Source organism: Poecilia formosa, unplaced genomic scaffold (genome assembly GCF_000485575.1).
Source record: "Poecilia formosa unplaced genomic scaffold, Poecilia_formosa-5.1.2 Scaffold173, whole genome shotgun sequence".
In the NCBI taxonomy this organism is placed as follows: Eukaryota; Metazoa; Chordata; class Actinopteri; order Cyprinodontiformes; family Poeciliidae; genus Poecilia; species Poecilia formosa.
The window spans coordinates 976,127-996,588 of NW_006800112.1; the positions used below are offsets into that span (position 1 = coordinate 976,127).

Sequence of the window (20,462 nt, forward strand, 5' to 3'; positions counted from 1 at the left end):
GACAATCGATTTTAAGAAAAAAAAAAAAAAAAGGATAAAAGAAGAAGGTGAACCTGGACTGTTTTCGGTAGATGAAGGCGTCTCCACAGAGTCCTTACGTCTCGTTGGTCCTCTGTTTACTTCCTGATCACTTCTGCAAACGTTGGTTCCTTTTGCTCGAAGGGGTCTGGACTGCTTGACGAGGGACGGGCGGGACAGCTTGTAGCTGATGCCGCTGGACCTGGAGGTCGGACTCGGTAAGAGGGGCTTCCTTAGGGCTGACTGCGGCAGCTGGGAGGGGGCGCCGCCAACTGCCCTGCCTGAAGTGGCTCTGCTCACAGGCGATTTCAACAAGCTGCCTCTAGGAGGAGCCTGTGAGGCGGAGGCAGGGGGAACCCGTTGGGCGGCCCTGTTGGTGGAGAAGGGGCGGGATGTGTGGGGAGAGGCGGCGGTCCGGGTGAGGGTGGGAGAGGCCTGCTGTCGGACCTGGGTGAGGCTCCGGGAGCGGAATCGGTCGCTTTCAGTCAGCCGCGCGGAAGCGGCGCAACCCAGGTTGTCGCTGGAATGGGAGCGGCTAGCTGCCGGCTTCTTAAGGAGCGGAGAACCCGATCGAGACGCAGGGCCCGAACTGGGCCTTGTACCCAGGCGGACAAAACTCTGAGGCGGTCTCAGAGAAGCGATCGCCTTTGTCCCTGCTTTGGATCCTGGACATGTATTTACGCTCTGCTTGGACAGTACAGAAGAGTTTGGAGTCAGTTTGGAACCTCGTGATCCATTTTTAGAAACAGGAAGAGGTCTGGGGCTGGACTGTGGAGACGGGGATGATGATGATGAGGAGTATGATGTAAGCTGGCCACGCCCTTTTGCTGCGGTGGATGTGGTGTGTTTTCTGGCGTCGTGCTGGTAGAAATACAGCTGGGAGTTGCTGCGATTCTGGACGACGTTCCCATCTTTCCCTCTCTTGCACTCAGCCTCTCCGTCCATTATCTCGTCACCGTCAGCTGCGTTTTCCTTCCTCCACTTTGCGGAAAACGAACACGGCACTCGGATGAATCCGTTCTGCTTTGCAGAGGACGGGGGCACGGAGACGCCCGCCGGTCCGGGGTGGTGGTAGAATCCATTGGTGAGGCGAGTTCTGCCCGCGGCGGCCGCAGCTCCGCCAGGCGGAGCCGCCGCTGCAGGAGCCGTCTGGGACCGGGGCCGGAAGCCGAACTTCGGCAGCCTGGAAACCATGGTGGGCATGGCGGGGGGGTCAACAAGAGGTGGGGCTGACATCAGACTCAGCCCACTTCACCATGGAGAGTCAGGAGAGCTGAACAGGGAGCAGAGACGTGATGAGAAGAGGCACAGTTCGTGTGCTTTCCAATGATGTTATAACTGTTACTATATATGCATATGTTGCTTCTTGTTGTAGTTTCTTAGTTTTATAAAAATTTTTCTTTCTGCAGGTCTAGAGGCAGACTTCTATCAGACCTCTATCTCATTCTTTCCCTTTACAACTTTTCCCCACCTTTTCCTTTCCTTTCTTCTTTTTTTTTTTTAAATCTCCATGACCTTTACATTTGAAATAAACCCAAAGTCATTTCTAATAAAGTTTCCAGTGCAGCATCATGGCCAAAACCGCAATGCTCCGCTTGTGAAAGCAAAGCTGTTAGAATTGCTTTCTGAGTGTCAAGGTGAGGCCTGAGTGCCACACTGCTGGTCCGGAAACATAAAAAAATAAAAATAAATAAATAAAATGGTAAATAAAGCAAACAGAAAGTGAAAAATAAAATTGGAAAAAACTAAATATTGTGTTTTTGATATACAATTTTTGTATATTTTTTAGTCTGCAGGTGAGAGCAATGAATCATAAAAAAAGTTGTTCTCCTTATATATTGTTTGAAAGAAAGAAACTAGAGCATTTTAACATGTTTCTGCCCACCTTACATACAGCAATTCCAGAAAAATGAAGGAAAATCTCAAATTTCCTTTGACAGCTGACAGATATTGATCTTCGTGAACGGTCGTTATCCTCAGCAACAACAGGCACGATATAGTTTCTCTTTGAGCTGATAAACTTGGGTCTAGTTTTAATCCTGCTTAATGTGGGTGCCGGAAATTTTACTGCTGACTTTAGAGTCAGAAGCCCTGAGAGAACGGAAAAATTCAAAGGATACTGTCAGTGATTAACACCTGAAACATGTGGCAGCCGAGTCCATGCATGCGTGTGTTGACAACGTGCCTACAACCGAGATAATACTTTCACGTGCCACACCCGTAATAAAAATGCTGAGTGTTGCTGCTCCTGCAAATGGAAGGCAGGATACTAATAACACATGATGTTTCTGACACGCCTACAGCACCCTGACGGTGAGTTTCTCTCTCCCCCTCTTTCACACACACACGCAAGAAATTTACACGGCCCGAGGCAGGAAATGCAAAACCAGTCCCTGAGACAAAACTCACAGAAAAGATCAGCGATTAAACAACCAGGAGCAATGTCAGCTGTCTGGTTCATAAGGTTAAACGTAAATTATACATGTTCAATATGACAATAGTGATGCAAGTAACAAACTGTGATGCCATTTTTTTCAAGGAAACGTGGTATGTATTCAAAAAATATGTACCAAATAAAACAAAAATGGGTAACACTGCATTTGAAGGGGTGTGAATAAGACAGACATGACACTGTCATAAACATGACATAACGCCTGTCATGAACATACAGAAGTCTTTATGAATGTTTATGACAGTTGTCATCAAGTTTCATTCGGTAAATAATGACACTTTTAATGCAAAGTTGCTCTAAAAGTTGCATTGAAAGTCCATTAAAAATGCCAACTTTGCATTAAATTATCATAATTTACAAAATCATGCAAAGTTGGCACTAACCCTGCAGATGTGACCATTGATTTAACCTTTAACCTTTGGACTTCCACTTTGTTTGTTACTGCACTCTTTGGAGCAAGAAAGTTATTTTGGGTGTAAACATGCAAATCGCTCGTAAAGAAACTGGTCTGTCTTTGTTTCCATGTAGACTGTACGGCGTCAACATGGAAACACTGCAAACATCAGCTAGTGTGTGTGTGTGTGTGTGTGTGTGTGTGTGTTCCTACATTCAACCAACCAAGCATTTTTTGGGATGCCATTACTTTATTTTAAATTGCATTTTACATCTTTCTTCATATGTCAGCTACCAATATTCAATTCATAGTAACAGATTGAATGTCTAATAGTTTTACACCACAGTTATGTCTGTGTTTTGCTTGTTTCCACTCGTTTTGGAGACAGGAAATTAGATTCATTTAGCTGCATTTTATATCTGACTTAAAATGGCTCACTGTAGGTGATTTAAACCTTTTTTCTGTCTATCTGTGGATGACTAACATTTGTGACCAACTGGCGTGAGCGTCAGACAAAATGTGGTCTCCCATTTATTTACACAAATACAAAACAGACAAGAACCAGGAAACTAACACCGAAAGCAGCTCATTTTAAAAGCGGCGGCTGAGGTCCGTAACACCAGGAGTTTATTGGCTTTGGTTCAAAGCTGCTTTTATGGACAATAAAGAAGAAATAAAAGTCTGAGATGGCGTCACAGGCCTGTTTCATCCTCTTTTCATCACATTCGCTTAGAAGAATCCCAGTCACATTCAGTGAGAGCACTGCATTGAATCTGGATAACCCGTTCGAAAAGGATCATCGATTCTTCTACAAGAAGAGAGACATTGACATTTTACAATAACAAATTTTGCTGGAAGATAAATTGTCCCAGTAATTACTGTGATAAACGACAACATGGTAGTTTTGAGACCGCTTTAGATATTGATAATGCCTTTATAATCCAAGACTAATCGACTTTGATTTTGTAAAGAACACTTAAAACTGAAACTGGAAGACATTTTAAATATCCAAACTAAAACACGACAACCAAAATCAAGAAAGAAAAAGGAAATAAAAACCACTTGCAACTGGAACCATAAACAAAATGGATCATGAGGTCACTATAAATAAAATATTTTTAAAAATGACAAGGGAAATGATAGTTCTCATTTTAATCTATTACGCGATTAGTTGCTTAATTGCTACAATTAAACAATTAATTGCCGCAATTAAGCAATTGTGACAGACTTAATGCTGATTTTCTGGTATATTCCCTCATGACTTCATTCAATTTGGATTAGAAGGAAGCAAAAATGAAAAGCTATCCTTGTGTTTTTGACACATCCTGTTTCACAGACCAGGGCCGAGTTTTCTCAGTAATCCCTCCATAACTTAGGCAGGAATTCCTCAGAATATTTGCTCTCTGAACTCAATTTTCTCCAATTGCAAAAAAAAAAAAAAAAAAAACAACAACAAAAAACAAACAGAAGAGGTCAATATATTATGCAGGAACACTTTTCGTTCTTGATCCGACTCCAAAAGTCGTCATGGATACAGCACAACATCACCCTGCCGCCCTGCAGCCTCAGCACATGGCGTCTTCATTTAAACTAGAACATAAAACAGCAATTATAACTATAAGCCTCCGCAGTCTTTTCCTCACCCGGAGCCACCCGGCTGCGCATCACAAGCTTCTTCAAGCCCGAAAGGAAACAGCTGAGGAGCTTGTGATTTTATTGTGAGAGGATGACTTTTTTTATTTTTTTTTAATTTCTTTATTTAACAACCCTCTGAAGGTCATGAACAGATGTAAGATTACACAAACAAGCAGTCCAGAATGAAGGCAGAGGCTCCTCCACATGTCAGATAACAGACTCTGATGATCAATGGGTGATGAGCAGCATCAACCCTCGACCGCTTCCATCCTGCAAAAGAGGAAGCTGAGCCGCAGCAATCGGCTGTCTCATTACTTCCCTGCTGCTGTGTCACCGTCACACAGAGGCGATGCTTCAAGACTCACCAAAACCGCCACAGAGACACAATCTGCAGCAGAAACAACAAACATGGAGTCCAAAACTGCAGCTTTTCAATGTTTCATTTCCATCACAATCAGAAAGAGTGTTAGAGAATAGCATGGTAGCTTTCTTAGCTTAGCTTTTAGAGTTCAAGCATTATGTGTTGTTGATGTTATTAACTTTAATGGACAATCAGATTGGCATTTAAGACTAGGATCCGTGTCTGGAACGGATAACTGTGATCGGAAGTTCCTTGACGTCAACAGGGATCTGTGAATTATTCTGGTTCTGATACTAATGATTCCCTCCAGAACATTCAGCTACAGCAAGCTCCATTGCTTCAAATATGCATTCAGATGCAAATGTTAAAAGTTCACATAGGCCGTATGCCTCAAAATGTTTTGGGTTTCGTTCCACAAGCTTTTCACAATAGTTTACTGGGATTCTGGCCCGTCTGTCCTGACAGAACCGGTGTAATAAAGACAGATCTGTTCGACGCCTCGCTTGCCTTGTGCCCGATTTCACTTTGAACCACCCTGCCCTAACATCACCGCCACGGCTTACCAAATTGTTAAAGGGAGTGAATGGAACAACAAAATAAATCTCTTATTATCTCTTAATCTGGTATTTAGCATAAATATTTAATTTTTGATAATCCTAAAAACGACATAAACCGTTCAAACTTAAAATCTTATTTATGGCAGGAATCTGGGGTTTTCACTGGTACTACAAGCCTCCGCAGTCTTTCAGTAGCAAGTTACTGACAATAAAGATAAATATAAGCCTTTTTACAGGCATTATGTGCTACGTTGTGTTACCTGTAAAATGTTTTGGGCCTTTTGATGTCATGGCAATGACTTTATACGGACAAGGTACTGGTTTAAGTAGTAGTTGGTTATGTCTGCAAGACAGTTCAATGTTGCCAACGCTGGTGGAAAAGAATGTGTGTGTCTTTGGGGTGAGGGGTGTGCATGTGTGTGTGTGATGAAGTGTGCACTGCAGCAGTCTCTGCTGTAAAGGACACACAGGAGGAATGGAGAGAAGAATGAGGTCATGACTCAGTGATAATGAGATGCTGCATCTGTCTCCATTCTCTGCATGCCTCTGTGGTTCCTCTGTGCTCATTAATCATCTTTTTTTTTATTTCTTTCTTTATGTGAATCTCTTGAGGCTGAGCAGCAGCTTTAGAGAGACTTTCTGGGTAAGCCTACCTTGCTATTTTGATTCAAATTGTTATTCTTTTAAAGCATCATAAAAGTGACCCCTGTAACTAATAGTGTATTATAAGCCTGGCGGGTCGCCAGGCTTTACTTGCCCCCCACCAGACTAAGCATTCTTTATTTTTGTTTTAAGAAGATTTTTTTTAACACACCAGCAATCTGTTTTGCTCATCATCTTCCCTTCGTAAGTCATGATGGTTACAGATAAGGCAGAGCTTTAAGGAGTTGTTATTGATCATCATATTTGTTTCCATCAGTTCATGAAATGAACATAGAACAATTTCATCACATCATGATTTTCTCTATTGATTTGTGTAATTTCACCCTTACGTTTTATACCTACAAATAGTTTCTCCTTTCTTCCTGTGGCCTGTGCAAAGCCCACTCACTCCTGCAAACAGGAGAACACATATGTAGCACAACTGGGCTTGGAAGGCATTGTCGACTCTAACATGGGAGTTTATATGACTTTATTGAGTCACGCATAAAGTCTGATTTCAAAGCGGAGACAAAGATCACCTATGATGAAAAGTTTTTTTTTTTATAGCTTCTATTCAGCGCTGGTTTCCTAACTGTGGGTAAAAATAGCAATAAAATCACAGCTATCCAAACTCTGCTACAACAAAGTAACTCAGAGGGGATTGAAGCATTGTTAGATGTATGCCAAGAAAACAACTGGTGACACAATCAGCAGATTCCAGCTTGTCCCAGTTTAACTGACAACACTCTGTGGGCATCGTTACTGGATTATGATTCAAGTTTAGCTATTTTCAGTGTCAGTGAGGTGTTTGAAAAAAAAAATCTGTCAGAGGAAGCACAGGGATGTAAAACAAAAACAATTTGAAAGGAAACTGTGTCTGAAAGAGATCAAGGCTTTCAGCAGATAACAGGAAGGCAGCTTTCAATCTTCATCTGTCAAGTTTTTAGGAAGTATTTGAAGTCTTTTGGAAACCTTAGTTAATGTAAAGATTGACATTCTCTATAAAATATGCAGTTAGCTGTTTAAGTAATGGTAGCCATGATAGAAGCTAATATAAAAGATAAAAATTACAATTGTGAACTCCATAGTTATTTTGTCTTGAAATAATCTTAAAACTTTGTTTTAAAGTGATTATCCCACACACACAACATCATTTTCACTCCCCAAAGAAATAATCAATGACTGCTCATTCCAGAACATATGAAAAATAGCAATAAAGTGCTGAAAGAAAAGTATAAGGACAAGTGCCGTTCTTATACTTTGCTACACTGCAGTTCTTTAAGGAAAATCTAAATGAAATCTGTATTGGTGAGACAAAGCTTTAGAAAATCCAAAGAGGGAAAACTCTTGGTAAATTATAACCTTATTTACCAATTTCAAGTCTGTGACACCAACAAAGACAAACTGAACATGTCTGCCATATAATTCAGATATTGTACAAGGTAAACATAAGCGGTTTCATTAAAGGTATGCTAGTTCTTTATACAGGGAAACGATGAAAAAATGCCTGAAGAAACTGGGAAATATAGCTAGCTGATATTTCAAGGTATATTAAATATAACCAAATGTAGACAATAATAAAATGAAAATAATTACTTTTTTTTAAACCAGAGAAGGAATAACAGTATAACAACCATGTACGATTGAAGAAAATCTAACCAAAAATCCGTGCGTTTCCTTTAGAAAAAGCCGTTGGAGATTCACACAGGGAATCGATAAAAGTTTGACACTAACCGGTCTGCCACGCGGGCAGACTCTGTTGGAGGGTAATGTTCCCTGGGCTCAAAGTGTCACCATGTGACCAGAGCAGATTGATCAGAACCTTCCTCCCTGCGCTGATTCACAACCACCGCCTCTCTAAGGGGAACTAAACCTTAATCTGTCATCTGTAATCCTGCCCGATTCCATTGTTTCTATGCCTCTGTTAAAGAAGGTGCGTGTTCAGGAAAAACACACACACACACACACGCGCATATGCACGTACACACCACCACACACACACACACAGACACACGCATACAGCCAGTGTGGTCATCTGTGTTCTGATGAGTCAGCAGAATTGGCTGACAGCCACAGAGTCCATCTGAATGAACCTCTGGGGTCAAAGTCAGCTGCAGCACCAATAGGAGAAGAAAAAAGCTCTGCTGTGATTGGTCCAGAAGCAGCAAAATGATCAGGTCATTGTCTGACTACCACCAGGAATATTAGGAAAAACTTTCAGCAATAAAAGTGATCTGCGATATAATCCCACAGTCATTTTTAGCAGTTTACGGCACAGATATGCTCACAAGTCCTGACCTTGACAGCTACGTTATCGACTCTGATAACAGATACGATGGCAGACTAAAGCTGCACATACTGTGCTGGGCTAACGAGTCGCTTTTATTAATGCAGCGCAGAGCAGCAATCCGTGCCGCAGCACTTCGTCTCGGTTAGCGTGTGAGCTGCTGTCTGTAGCTGAAGCGAGGTCGAAGGTCAAACTTTAATCGGAAAAATATAATGAGTCGTGAACTATATGAGGAGTTTACAAGAAGTCGCTCTGATGTTATTAATTACATGTTGTCCATCAAACAGTAATTAAGGGTTTAATTCAAAGATCCTTGTATATGGAGAAAGTACAAAATGTTAAACATAACAAGGAAATAATCTGGAGAAATTATTAAACATTTGCAGGATTCCAAGTTTTCTTTAAGTACTTGAAAGTACTATTACTACTACATTAAACTAGATATGTTGGTTTTGGTGAGTTTTTGTGGAGCAATTTCTGAAAAATTGCAAATACCAAGCTAATGCTTAGTAGTTTGAAGAAACTGGCATCATGTTGAGGGTTTGCTTTGCTACAAGTGGTAAAGTGGATGGAGGAGTACCTCCAGATACTTTAGCTTTTCAGATCTGCAGATAAATGGCTGAAACTACAACAGAACTTTGATCCAAATTGGTTCTGAACTGGTTAAAATGGGCTGACATTAATCTTCTGACGTGATCTTCCTGAAGTCCCAGTTCAAAAGCCAGTATAAATTCTTGCAGTTATTTTCTTATTGTATAATATGCATCATTCACAATGGAGAAAATTTGGCTCAAAACTAAGGAAGTGAATATTAGGTCAAACTGTACTCAAAAAGGCAAAATAAAGACTCAAACGGTCATATTGTAATTATATGAGATAACTAAACAAAATCTTTTAAAAAATTAAAAAGAAATGGTGGTTGAAATGGACCCTGATGGAAAATAATTATCCAAAAACAAATCCAGCATCTCCTCCATCTTCTTCCTCCTTCTCTGTACATCAGACCAATCATGTCGTCATGCTCCATTTCTTTGCTCGCTGAGCCGAGAGGAGCCGAGTGCCGGCGGCTAGAAAGCCAGAAAAAGGTCAACAGCTTCATCTCAGGCCTTCAGATTTATCCACTTAATTTGAACAACGACGACAACGATTTCCATTTTATAGACCGTTTACTTTTAGTGTTAGGAAACCTTCTGAAAACAATGACAGTGGAAGCCATGTTTTACAAAATCAAAAAAAAAAAACAGAAGCTAAAAGAAAAATTTAAAACACAAGTTAAATGGTGAAAAATTGAATTATCTTCTTTGAGAATCTTAAAATTAGGCCTAATTAAACATAATGGCTGAAAATGAGCTCATGCTTTTGAAAATTATAGTGAAACCAACCACCTCTCTGTGCCACAGATGGAGAAGCAAAACGACAGATGGTCCCAGACTGGTCCCAGTGTGGGTTGGAAACTGGTCGACCCTGGCCCCAGAGAGCAGGCTGCAGTCACTAACACATTTCTGTCCATTAAAGCTGTAAGACGAGCTCAGTGTTCAGCTGCGGGATCCTCTTCCAACATCCACAGATAAATGAATCAATAGAAACCTGATCTGAGGTCAGCCACTCTCAGGGTGAAAAACAAACTGGGCGACGGAGTCAGGATGTCGATCAGCAAAAAAAAAAACAAAAAAAAACAATTGTTTATCACGCAATCACTTTCAGCCATAATGTCCCCTCACAGACAAATTGATGAATTAAATTCATAAACAGTCAGGCTTAGCAAAAGATTAGTAAAAAAAAAAAAAACAATTTGTTCCACTTTCTCTAGTTGAATCTATGCAAAATCCAAAACATATCAGTTTCACAGATATGTAAAACTTCAGCTCCAAACTGGTTACTTCCAAAATCCTGAAACATTGGGATGCAGGGTGTCTTTAGGTTTCAATGGATCAAATTTAAGACTTTCCAGATCTTTTATAGACCATTATGAACAGAATTTAAGACCTGTAATACAACATAGATTTACGAAAAAAAATTATATTTGAATAATTGCACATACATAAATTCAATGGGTTGTTCTAAATGGTGAAGATAAACACTGGTGATAAATTTGCACTTGCCCACGATGGACATACAAAAAGCTAGCAAGCTAGCTAGGTAGCAAGGGCACATTAGCAGTTAGTTACCAGTTGCTCCATCCACAGTTAAGATGTCCGTTTGATGTTTTGCGACTCAAACTTTCGCAAAACCGTAAAGTCCAACGAGAAAAAAGAAAACTACATAGAATATACAAGATTAAATAGTCGTACCACAACAGAATTTGAGACCTGTGATTAATGTATTGAACGCAATGATGGTGAGAAAATATTAAAGTAACTGAATAGATTTTAAGAACTTCAACTGCAAGTAAAAACATATTGATTTAATTATGTTTGTGTGGAACAATTTCAGGTTAAAGAGTTTCTGTTGTACCAAAACCAAAACAGCCACAGCACATTCGCTGTGGCTGTTCCAAATTTAGCTTCATTTGCAATCAGTGCCGTAAAAACCAAGGAGTATCCACTCTGTAGAATTTATAGATTACTTAATAGTTTACCTTACTGATGAAATATGACTAAATTCCACTTAGTAGTTTTGAGATGATTGTTTTATTCAGAAATGAGTAAAATGCAATTGGTATAATTTTATAAAAACATTCTATATCAAACTACACAATGTCATTTTTTTTATGAATAGGCTACTAGAATTGTCTTTGACGGCCTGATTTGACAAACTCCATGAACGCCCTGCATTGCTGGGCGTTAAACCAACACCCACTCACAGACACAAACATCCCAACTGACTGAGCGTCGCCCTCTGACACACACTTCCACCATGCTGAAACCATGACGACACAGGAAGTCCCGACTCTCCTGGTCTCTCAGCCTTCGGCTGCTGTTTTCTTTCCCACAGGTAACTGGTCAAACAGGTTCATGTGTTTCTACTGCGCTGCGAAACACAAACACAGCTCATCCCCCCCATCTCCTGTCTGACTTTTTGTTCGAAAAAGACTGCATTTCTGAGTTTCCCTCCTTTTGGTTTTTATCTCAGGAGTGAAAAAAAACATCAAGTAGCATGAAATAAATAAATAAAAATATATCAACCTGCATTAACCAGGATGCAACAGAAACACTTATGATTAAACCTTTTAGGTTTTCTGAGAGAGAAGCTAGCATGCATTTCCTGGGAGCCCCTCATGAACCCCCCCGTAACCCCCTATCCATTCCTCTGGGTTTCATAGCAACTTGGCACGGACAACATTCCTGTTGTGCTGCAGCTCCACCAGCAGCATGAATCTTCTACAAAGCATCTCTTTCACTATGTTGCCTGCAGAGGAGCAGCAGCCTCCCTCATATGAGCAAACTCAACTCAAGCCTTCAGGCAGGCGGAAAACTTTCTTCTAGTACATTAAAAAACACATCTATAAATAAAGATTTCTTCCTACTTTTATTTAATTAATTTTTTTTAAAGACTGATCAAATGTATGTTTATTTTCCGTAGAAAGTAGGACAAAAATGTTTAAAATTTTGAGTTTTGATGCCTTTTGTAGCTTAAAAGCTGAAGTAGTGTTCGACATGTCGCCCTAAAATAAAATGTTTAGTCCTGTAAGTTTCACAGCAATTCTTTTTCTGTGTGCAAGTACATGTAACAAGTGTTTTATATACTTTCTTTCCGGGGAACAGTTTTCTAATCTTTTTGGGGCGATTTTAGCCATTTACAAACTGGCAGTTTTTGTATTTTATTTTGGATAACATTGATTTAATGCTACAGTCTTATTATTTCTCTATGCTAAATGAGACGTCAGTCCTCTTCCTCCTCGTCACCATCCGCAGCAGCGGCTCCACCAGAGAGAGGAAGCACAGCAGAAAGAGACACCACCCAGGCAGAGAGATGGAAAGATTCACCAAACATTTCCTGCCGCCAGCAGAAACGCTGAGAGCAACATCAATTATCCATCAGAGCTCACTGGGAAAAGAGTCTGAGGCAGGAAAACGGGACAGGAGGAGAAGCAAATGAGGACAGGAAGAGGAAAAGAGGACAGAGGAAAATAAAAGCCCTACTAGTAGCATTAGCTTAGCACCAATGCTAAGCCTTTAAACCGACAAACAGTTCACCAAGTAAAGTTAGAAACTGGTAACAATAACGGTAATATTCCCTTGTTTTAATCCCTGAAAATGTCTCGTTTTAAAGCTAATTTTATTGAATTATTGTGACTTGCCATCCTTTAGAGACAGTTGCTACTGGAAAAAAATGACATTTGTTAGTTATAATCTTCATTTAATGGTAGAACATGAAGTGAGAAAGTTCCCATCCGACATGTCTATCAGTGTAACGTCTATAGCTAAAGCTAACTCAGGTCATGTGATCTAATGATGGATGTTGGAGGACGCCTAAGGAATCGGCGTCTTTCACTTGCTGCAGGGTTTTTCTTGATGTCACTTTTTTCTCTAAATTATTAATCAGACAGACAGAAAACAATTAATCTTTTATCACATGGATGCAAAATCATTGTCTACGCTTCCTCCATGAAAAATCACAGTGTCTGAGAATGATCTAATTCCTGAGTGAAACATGCCTGGGCCTCAATGTCAGTTTTATATCAAACTGCAAAAAAAAAAAGAGATATAACTTTTTATCTCTCCAAAGTCTTCCCCTCTGTGGGGATTCAAGCAGCCAGAGGGAAGAAATTAAGTGGAAACTCCTGAGAGAGACGGACAGAAAAAAAACAAAACAAAACAAAACAAAAAAAAAACAGACTGGATCCCAGCCAGGACGTAACACGCTCTGCCGATCTGTTCCAAGCGGTCAGCAGCTTCCCTCCGACAGCAGCTGAGGCAGCTTGTGATCTGCCGCTTGGCACCGAGAACCGGGCAGAACCAACAGATCACACAGTCAGCGGAGAAGCAGTGGATCAGGCGGAGTGAAGCTGCAGTGCGCAGCGAACAGATAACAACGCCAGACAACAAAATGACTCAACGTTTATCAGAAAGCATCACAAAGCTGACGGAAATGGGACGATGCATTCAGGGACTTGAGGAGAGAACATCCAGAACAAGAAAACAGAACAAAACAAAAAAAATCAGTTCAAGTAAATTTGGAACAAGGCCAAAATAAGACACTGTGTTTACACAAAAGAAGAATAAAAGTAAACAGTAAACAGTGTACTGCATTTTGAATTGTTTCAGTCATGTTGTAGTCATTCTAATCACTGAAAAGGTTTTGGAACAGTTTTGTTGAATACATAACACTCGTGTCCAGATCTCCTACATTCAGAACATAAATAGTTGCAATCCGAGACGAACAACTGAGACTTCACCAGGTTTTAAGAAGCAAGAGATGAAAGCTCTTTCATCCTATTGTGGTCCGTTTCAACAAAAACACAGCTCGCTTGTTAGGTTCTCATCAATCTGATGGTTTTCGGTTGAAATCCGCAACAGAAGAAGAACTTCTGTCTTCTTTGGTGGTTGAGTTTCACAATACGACCAACAGCACTGATAGACAAAGATATGTTTTTCTACACACCCGATTGATTAAAATGCTCCCTGTTTAGAAGGTCTAAAAACTAATATATTTTGATTTTTAAAGACTTTTACCCATTACACTACACAAACAATGTAAATCTATGGCAACAAAATCCACAAGGGCTCAGTAGAGTGGACTCCCACCTATTTGTGTGTTTGTCTGTGGAATTTAACGCAAAATTGTTTGCAAAAAATTGGTGGATTTTTTCGTAGAGCATATTAAAAAAACATCTAAAGAAATACCTAGCTACAATGCTATTTGACATGCTATTGGCTACGTTTGTAAAGCAGCCAATTAAGAAGTGCTATTCATTTTACTTGGTGCTGATTGGCTATTAATATTAGCTTTTGTGGTAGTGGTAACACCTTTCCACCATGTCAATTAACGCATGTTAAGGAATATTTACTTAATGAGCTATTAAACAAGGTTGGTACAAGTCTCATGTAAACTGTAGAACAACACTTTATCAAATGGATGAATTGTCCAATCTTACCAATAAAAAGTGCATCATCAGATGAGTACGGAACAGAAACAGGAAAGTAAAACCACAAGAGAAACAAACAGAGCCTCGAAAATCACCTTAAAAGAAGCAATTCTGAAGAGCAAAAAATGACCAAATAACAGAATTTGTGGAACAAATCCGCCAGATAACAGAACCTGCAGAACAAATCTCAAATCAAATTTTTATTTTTATTTTTTGTTTTAAACTGCAAAACCAGTCCCAAAGTAACAACTAGCAACACAAAAATAAGGACAAAGAAAGCCCCAAAAGGATCTGAGGTTTAAAATAACTGGTGCCTTAAGAAAAGCTGAAAGCCTCACATGACAGAACCATGATGTTCCACGCTGCTCTGGGAGCCACTTGAGGAAATTTAAAGCAGTGGGACTTCAACATGAGAATAATGGGGCCAAAGATGTAAAGAATGTGGCTGTTCAGAAAACACATAATTGGCTCTGGAGACATTCCTCACATTGTCTCTGAGCTCAGGAAAACAGAACAGCCCCTCTGTCACTCTGCACACTTGACTTACAAACACAACAGACAAAAAGACAAACAAATGTTTTCTCTTTTACTCAACACAAAAATATACAGTATTTGTAGTTGAGGTGTGAAATGTTCACACAGCATAATTTAAGAACGATTTCAATTTGTTAGAACGGTTGTAATTGTAAAAGAATCAACTTCTTCAATAATTTTGCCCTTCCACTGGAGGTCAGAGGCTTTGCTGATCGTTTCACAGCATCAACTCTGCAGAGAACACTGCGGTCCATCCTTATAGGCCATTTTTATCTGTAGTTACTTTACTATTTAACAATATTTCTCCCCTACCTTACACCTAGTGGAATTCTGTTTCACTTAAAGACAGACATTATTGCGCTACGGTGACATTAAATGCTGATATTTATATGCTGGCATTTGCGAATTCTTCTCATGGAGAGTCACACTCACCTGCAGACACTCCGAGCATCAGACCCAGACCAGAATCCCGGAAATGTCGCCGCTGTTATTTTTTCTTTTCTTTTCTTTTCTTTCTAAATCATCAGTCAGTAGTTCAGATGTGTTTCAGTTGAATCCAACACGAGTCAGTCTGACGGAGACACACGAATCCGAATTAGAACGATGAAGAGCGGTAAAAATCCTCCCGGAGAACCGGGAAGAGAAGGGATGCGAAGCTGCGGGAGCCTGTGGTCTCCTCTGCTCTCCGCCCGGGGCCTGTGGACGCTGCAGCACGGGGTCTCCGAGAGATGTTTGTCACCTGCAGGGGTTTGCCTCTGTCCCTCGCGCGTCTAGGCGAGAATACGTGTTTGGTTAAATCCGCGGAGAGCTGGCGCTGCTCTTCTTGATAGAGAGCCGAGTAGGAGCTGCTGCCGCTGCGAGCTGCTGATTCATTCACTCACACACGCACACACTCACAGCTGAGCCGAGTGGGTTTGCCAAGTCGAGTGGAGACACAACCCAGCGCTCACAGACCGAAGAATTTAACCTTTTAAAGGTACACAGCGCAATGCAACGAAAAGCTCCGGTCTCACTGTGGAGGAGGAGACCACCCGCACACCCGAACCGAACAGTAAGCTACTGAGTCACTGCTCCGAGATTTTGATGATTGGGCAATTCGGAGGTCACTCCTCTCGAAAACAGGAAATCTGAGCCGTCGCTGGACAAACGAGAAGTAGATATCCGATGTCCCGTTTGGGATGATCTGGTCTGTAGAGGGAAATGTTGGAAGAAAGAGGAGTGGCTTTCAAATACGTTGCATTAATTTGTATTAGTTATGATGGCAGCAGATCGAAACGCATTCGGAGGAGAAATGGACTAGAAAACAAACAGTGGCGGTTCTTGTATGAATGCTGGCCCGGGCAAAGCTCCTCCCTCTGCACCTGATGGTGCATGTGGAATATTGAGAAACAAGTGTTCTTTCAGTGTTAAGAATATAAGGTTTATTTATTTTATTTTTATATTTTTTTTTTCAAAATTCAAGCTTGACAAGTTTCTATATTGCTGTTCATCTGAATGCCTACAAAGGTTACTTTTTGCATATTCATACAAAGAATAAACTTTTGCAGACTTTTTTTTTCTTTTACAGAGTTTATGAACGGAGTGTAATTCAGTTCAGATTTGATTAGCATTTTAGATTTTGAATCTAAAATGCCCTAATAGTGCCCTAATCCTTTTAGGGCACTAAAAGGATTAGTGCCCTAATCCTTTTTAGGGCACTAAAAAAGCATTACTCAAAACTGAAAAGCAATTTGAAAAGTGGTGTCTTGTATGAAGAGCCATATCACCAGGGCACCACTATCAAAGAAGCACTACTGGTTGCTATACATAAATAAAAATAAAAAAAACACTGCTGACTTAAAATGAAGAATTTGAATTTCAACCTGATTCCTTCAGTTTATTTTCTCAGTTTTCGGCTACATTTGCTTTTCTTTCGGAGTGAGGACTCTTGTCAGTGAACAGATTCATTAAACCCTCAGTCTGAAAGGTCACACACCTTTAAGTCACTGAAGGAATGTAAACGGTTTTATAGGGTGATTGCTGTATTTTGAATTCTTTGAAAAATAACCTGAAAAAAATCCAAATCGCCCCATAAAACCTGTAAAAAAAAAAAAAGTTGTCACTGGGTGAAAAATTTGGAGTGGTATCTGGTGAATGTACGTCAGAAGTCCCATTTTAGTTGCACCATTTGGGTCTAATGCAGTTGCTGATCTTTTTACACAAAGAAGTGGTGCTAAAATACAGGAAAATGTGGCTTTTGAGTCAGGATGATTGAGGCTTCAGATCTAGTTAAGGCTTCAAGCTGGTGGTGTTGCACTGAACCCTAGTGGTCATAAAAAAAAATCAGTTAGTTTCCTTCCCTTTTTTACTGTTAAACCAGATATATTTCTAAAACCAAAAGTTCTTATATTGGGATTTTATAAGATAAACCAACACAAAGTAGTGCATTTGCAAGTGTGTGTAGCTAAATATATATCAGAAGAAAAACTTTAAGAGGCTTGAGAATGAGGCAGAGTTCCCCTTCCAGCGGAAAACAACCTAAAACATATACATATGAAATTGAAGAGCCCAATTGAAGTCCAGAGTATCCAGTCCAACAAAGATTGACCTGCTTTCCAAGGAAAAATGGGCAGATATTTCATTCTCTACTTTAGAGGTGCAAAACTATTAGATTTTTTGCACAATACTGTGAAATTGTCTTCCATTTACCTGTTATGCACTAATGTTGTTTTGGTCCGTCACTTAAAATCTCAACTGAGATACCTGTTTCTGGTCGTAATGTGAGGAAAACGTGAAACGGACAAAAGGGTATGAATTCTTTTGCAAAACACCTTTCACTTCAATATGTTTGTATTTCATCAGCGAGTCGATAAGAGAAATAGGCCACTCTGAGAGCATGTGTGCAAAGGGCAGGGAATTCAGTTACAGGTTAATCCATCCCAAATGTTCCTATTTTTATGTTTCTTGCATTACACTCTGCACTCTGGAATACCCATGTGTGATGCCAAGAAGATGCGGACTCTAAACCCAAACGTTAATTGTAAGAATTTGAACTTGAGTTGGTCACTGCGTTATGAGCAAGGCATGTTTTATAGAAAAAAGTTAGCATAGCTGCCAATGACGGCAGATAAACGATTTCCCTGTAATTATAAGTTGTTTCTCCATCCTTAGCATATTTAGCAGTGAGTGAAACGATATTTAGCATATTTAGCAGTGAGTGAAACAATTACGATTTCCCTGTAATAAGTTGTTTCTCCATCCTTAGCATATTTAGCAGTGAGTGAATGAAGTTGAATGACAGCACGAAGACCCTCCTATGGGTTCTGATTGGTTATTTTTGGTCAGAACAATGCAGTACTTTAGATAGTAATAGTAGTTCAGGAAGGAGATGGAGGAGATTGATTGTTTTCAATGATTATCTGTCTCATAAACTGTCACGACATGGTGACAGCTTTAACAAACATGGAAAAAACATATTTTTCATTTAAGTTATATACTGCAGCATGAATAAAATTGGATTGCTTTATATGTATTTTCCACGTTGCCTATGACTGTTGCTCGTGAGGAGAAACATTTCAGTAATCTAAAACTAATAGAAAATAATTAAGCACTCTACTTGCACACTGTATGTGGACTGTTGCATGTAAAATTGATAAAATTGCGGTAAATATTGTGCTAGTATCAGTATTGAACCAAAGAAAGCAAGTTGCAAGCATTTAAAATTTAAACATTTTTTATGGGTCAAAAAAAAAGACTCAAAAAATTGTAACAGCAGCTGTGCAGGGGGGCCCAATCTAATATTTTGTCAGGAGGCCCAAAATTCCTGGCGACGCCCCTGGTTCCAGCTGTCGGGAGAAGCTCAGAAGTGAAGTTAAAAGCTGAATGAAGCTTCATATCAGGAAAAGGAGTCTGAAAACAAAGAATCAAAAGAGCTCTGTGAAAAAGGGGAGTTTTAAAGACAGCACTCAGCTTTCAGAGAAGCAATCAACTAACTGCAGTGCATTCTGGGTAAAAGCGGCAGACAAGTTTGTAGTTCCCATCTGATTGAACAATTCCAGCTCTAAGCAGGGCTCAGAAGTGAGCTTAAAAGCTGAACCAAGCTTCATTTCAGAAAAACTGAGTTATAAAATAGAGAAATAAAGAAGAAAATAAAAGAATGTGATGAAAAAAGGAACTCTACAATCAAAATTCCAATCTTCAGAATAAGATACAAGAAATAATCCTGCATCCAGTGGAAGTGAGCTGAAGAAATAAAATAAAACATGATAATCCTCATCCTTTTCAAAGAAAGCAAAGCAAGTAATTAAAATGTTCTGAAAATAAAATAAAAATACTGATCTTTTATTAACTGGATGCCATTTTTATATTTTAGTTTATATAAACTTGCATTTTGGAACAATGCAAGAACATAAATGAACCATATATTTGTATAAAACTGCATGTAAAGCTCAGTTTGATTAACCAACTGTAACAACAATAAAGAGATTTGGTAAAACACACTGACCATCGAGGTAAGGTCAGTGTCTGGCATAAAACAAGTTCCTGCGAGGAGGCGCCATAATGTTACTGCGTGGGAAATTCCCACCACACTTTCTCACGAACTAAAACACGACAAAAACAATATAATAGCAGAAATAACATGACATAGATTAAACATATTTCAATAATATGCAAAAAAGAAAACCATATAAACATATTTTATAAAGTGCATAAATATATGCAAATGCAAATATGTCAGTTATGACATCACTCACTGTGATGTCACAATATCATTCTCTTTTGTTATGACATCATAAAACAGTCTTAAGACTGTTGAACTTTCCCAAGATCTTTCATTCGAGCACTGAAGAAAGACTGGCAACTTGTTCTAAAACTTGCACAACTTGTTCTCAAACTTGTACGATGGAGGATCTAGAGTTTATTGAGGAACTTGAGGAATTTTATCTCAAGATACAAAGAAAGAGGTTACAATTTTTGAGTACAGAGGAATTACTAGATGAGATTGCAGAACTGATGAAGAAACTTAAAAGACTTTACGATTTGGATGACGATGAGGAAAATGAGATAGTGGAGACTTTAATCCACCATCTGCACCAAGAACAGCAGAATCAGGAGCAGAGTCCACCAAGGAGTGTGTGGACTTTTATGAGTGATTGGGGAGAGTCATTCATGAGCGGCTTCAGTTTTGGCTTGGGTTTTGGCGCAGCTGCTGGCATTGTACTGACTGTGTGTTGTAAACTCCTGTCCTAAACACTATTCTGAATCTGGGTGGTGCTTGAGGGAGGGGTTCCCGTCGATCTGATCTTCAGTTGCAGAACCTGGCTCTTGGGACGTGGAATGTCTCCTTTCTGGGAGAGATTGGGAGAGGGATTCCTGCCTCAAGTGGAGGAGTTTCAGTATCTGGGGATCTTGTTCACAAATGAAGGAAAAAGAGAGCGGGAGATCGACAGACGAATTGGAGCAGCATCTGCTGTGAAGCAGACGCTGTACCGGTTTGGAGTGGTGAAGAGAGAGCAGTGAAGCTCTCGATTTACCAGTCGATCTACGTTCCCACCTTCATCTATGGTCATGAGCT

At 39.8% G+C, this 20,462-nt stretch overlaps 2 protein-coding genes across 3 annotated transcripts in view; one reads left to right on the forward strand and one right to left on the reverse strand.

The window, feature by feature from the left end:
* ccser2b (coiled-coil serine-rich protein 2b) overlaps nucleotides 1-16,525 on the reverse strand; it is a 36,298-nt gene extending 19,773 nt beyond the window's left edge. For both annotated transcript variants that reach the window (XM_007565217.2, XM_007565218.2), the window contains exons 1-2: nucleotides 15,341-16,525; nucleotides 54-1,291 (exon numbers count right to left, since the gene is read on the reverse strand). In XM_007565217.2, the coding sequence (XP_007565279.1) occupies nucleotides 54-1,254 (1,201 nt within the window). In that variant the 5' untranslated portion in view covers nucleotides 1,255-1,291; nucleotides 15,341-16,525. The remainder of the gene's footprint in view (nucleotides 1-53; nucleotides 1,292-15,340) is intronic.
* The window catches only part of LOC103147063 (vegetative cell wall protein gp1-like), a 6,737-nt gene continuing 2,154 nt past the window's right edge, over nucleotides 15,880-20,462 (forward strand). Inside the window, exon 1 of the mRNA XM_007565216.2 lies at nucleotides 15,880-15,959. The gene's annotated coding sequence lies outside the window, so the exon portion shown is untranslated. The remainder of the gene's footprint in view (nucleotides 15,960-20,462) is intronic.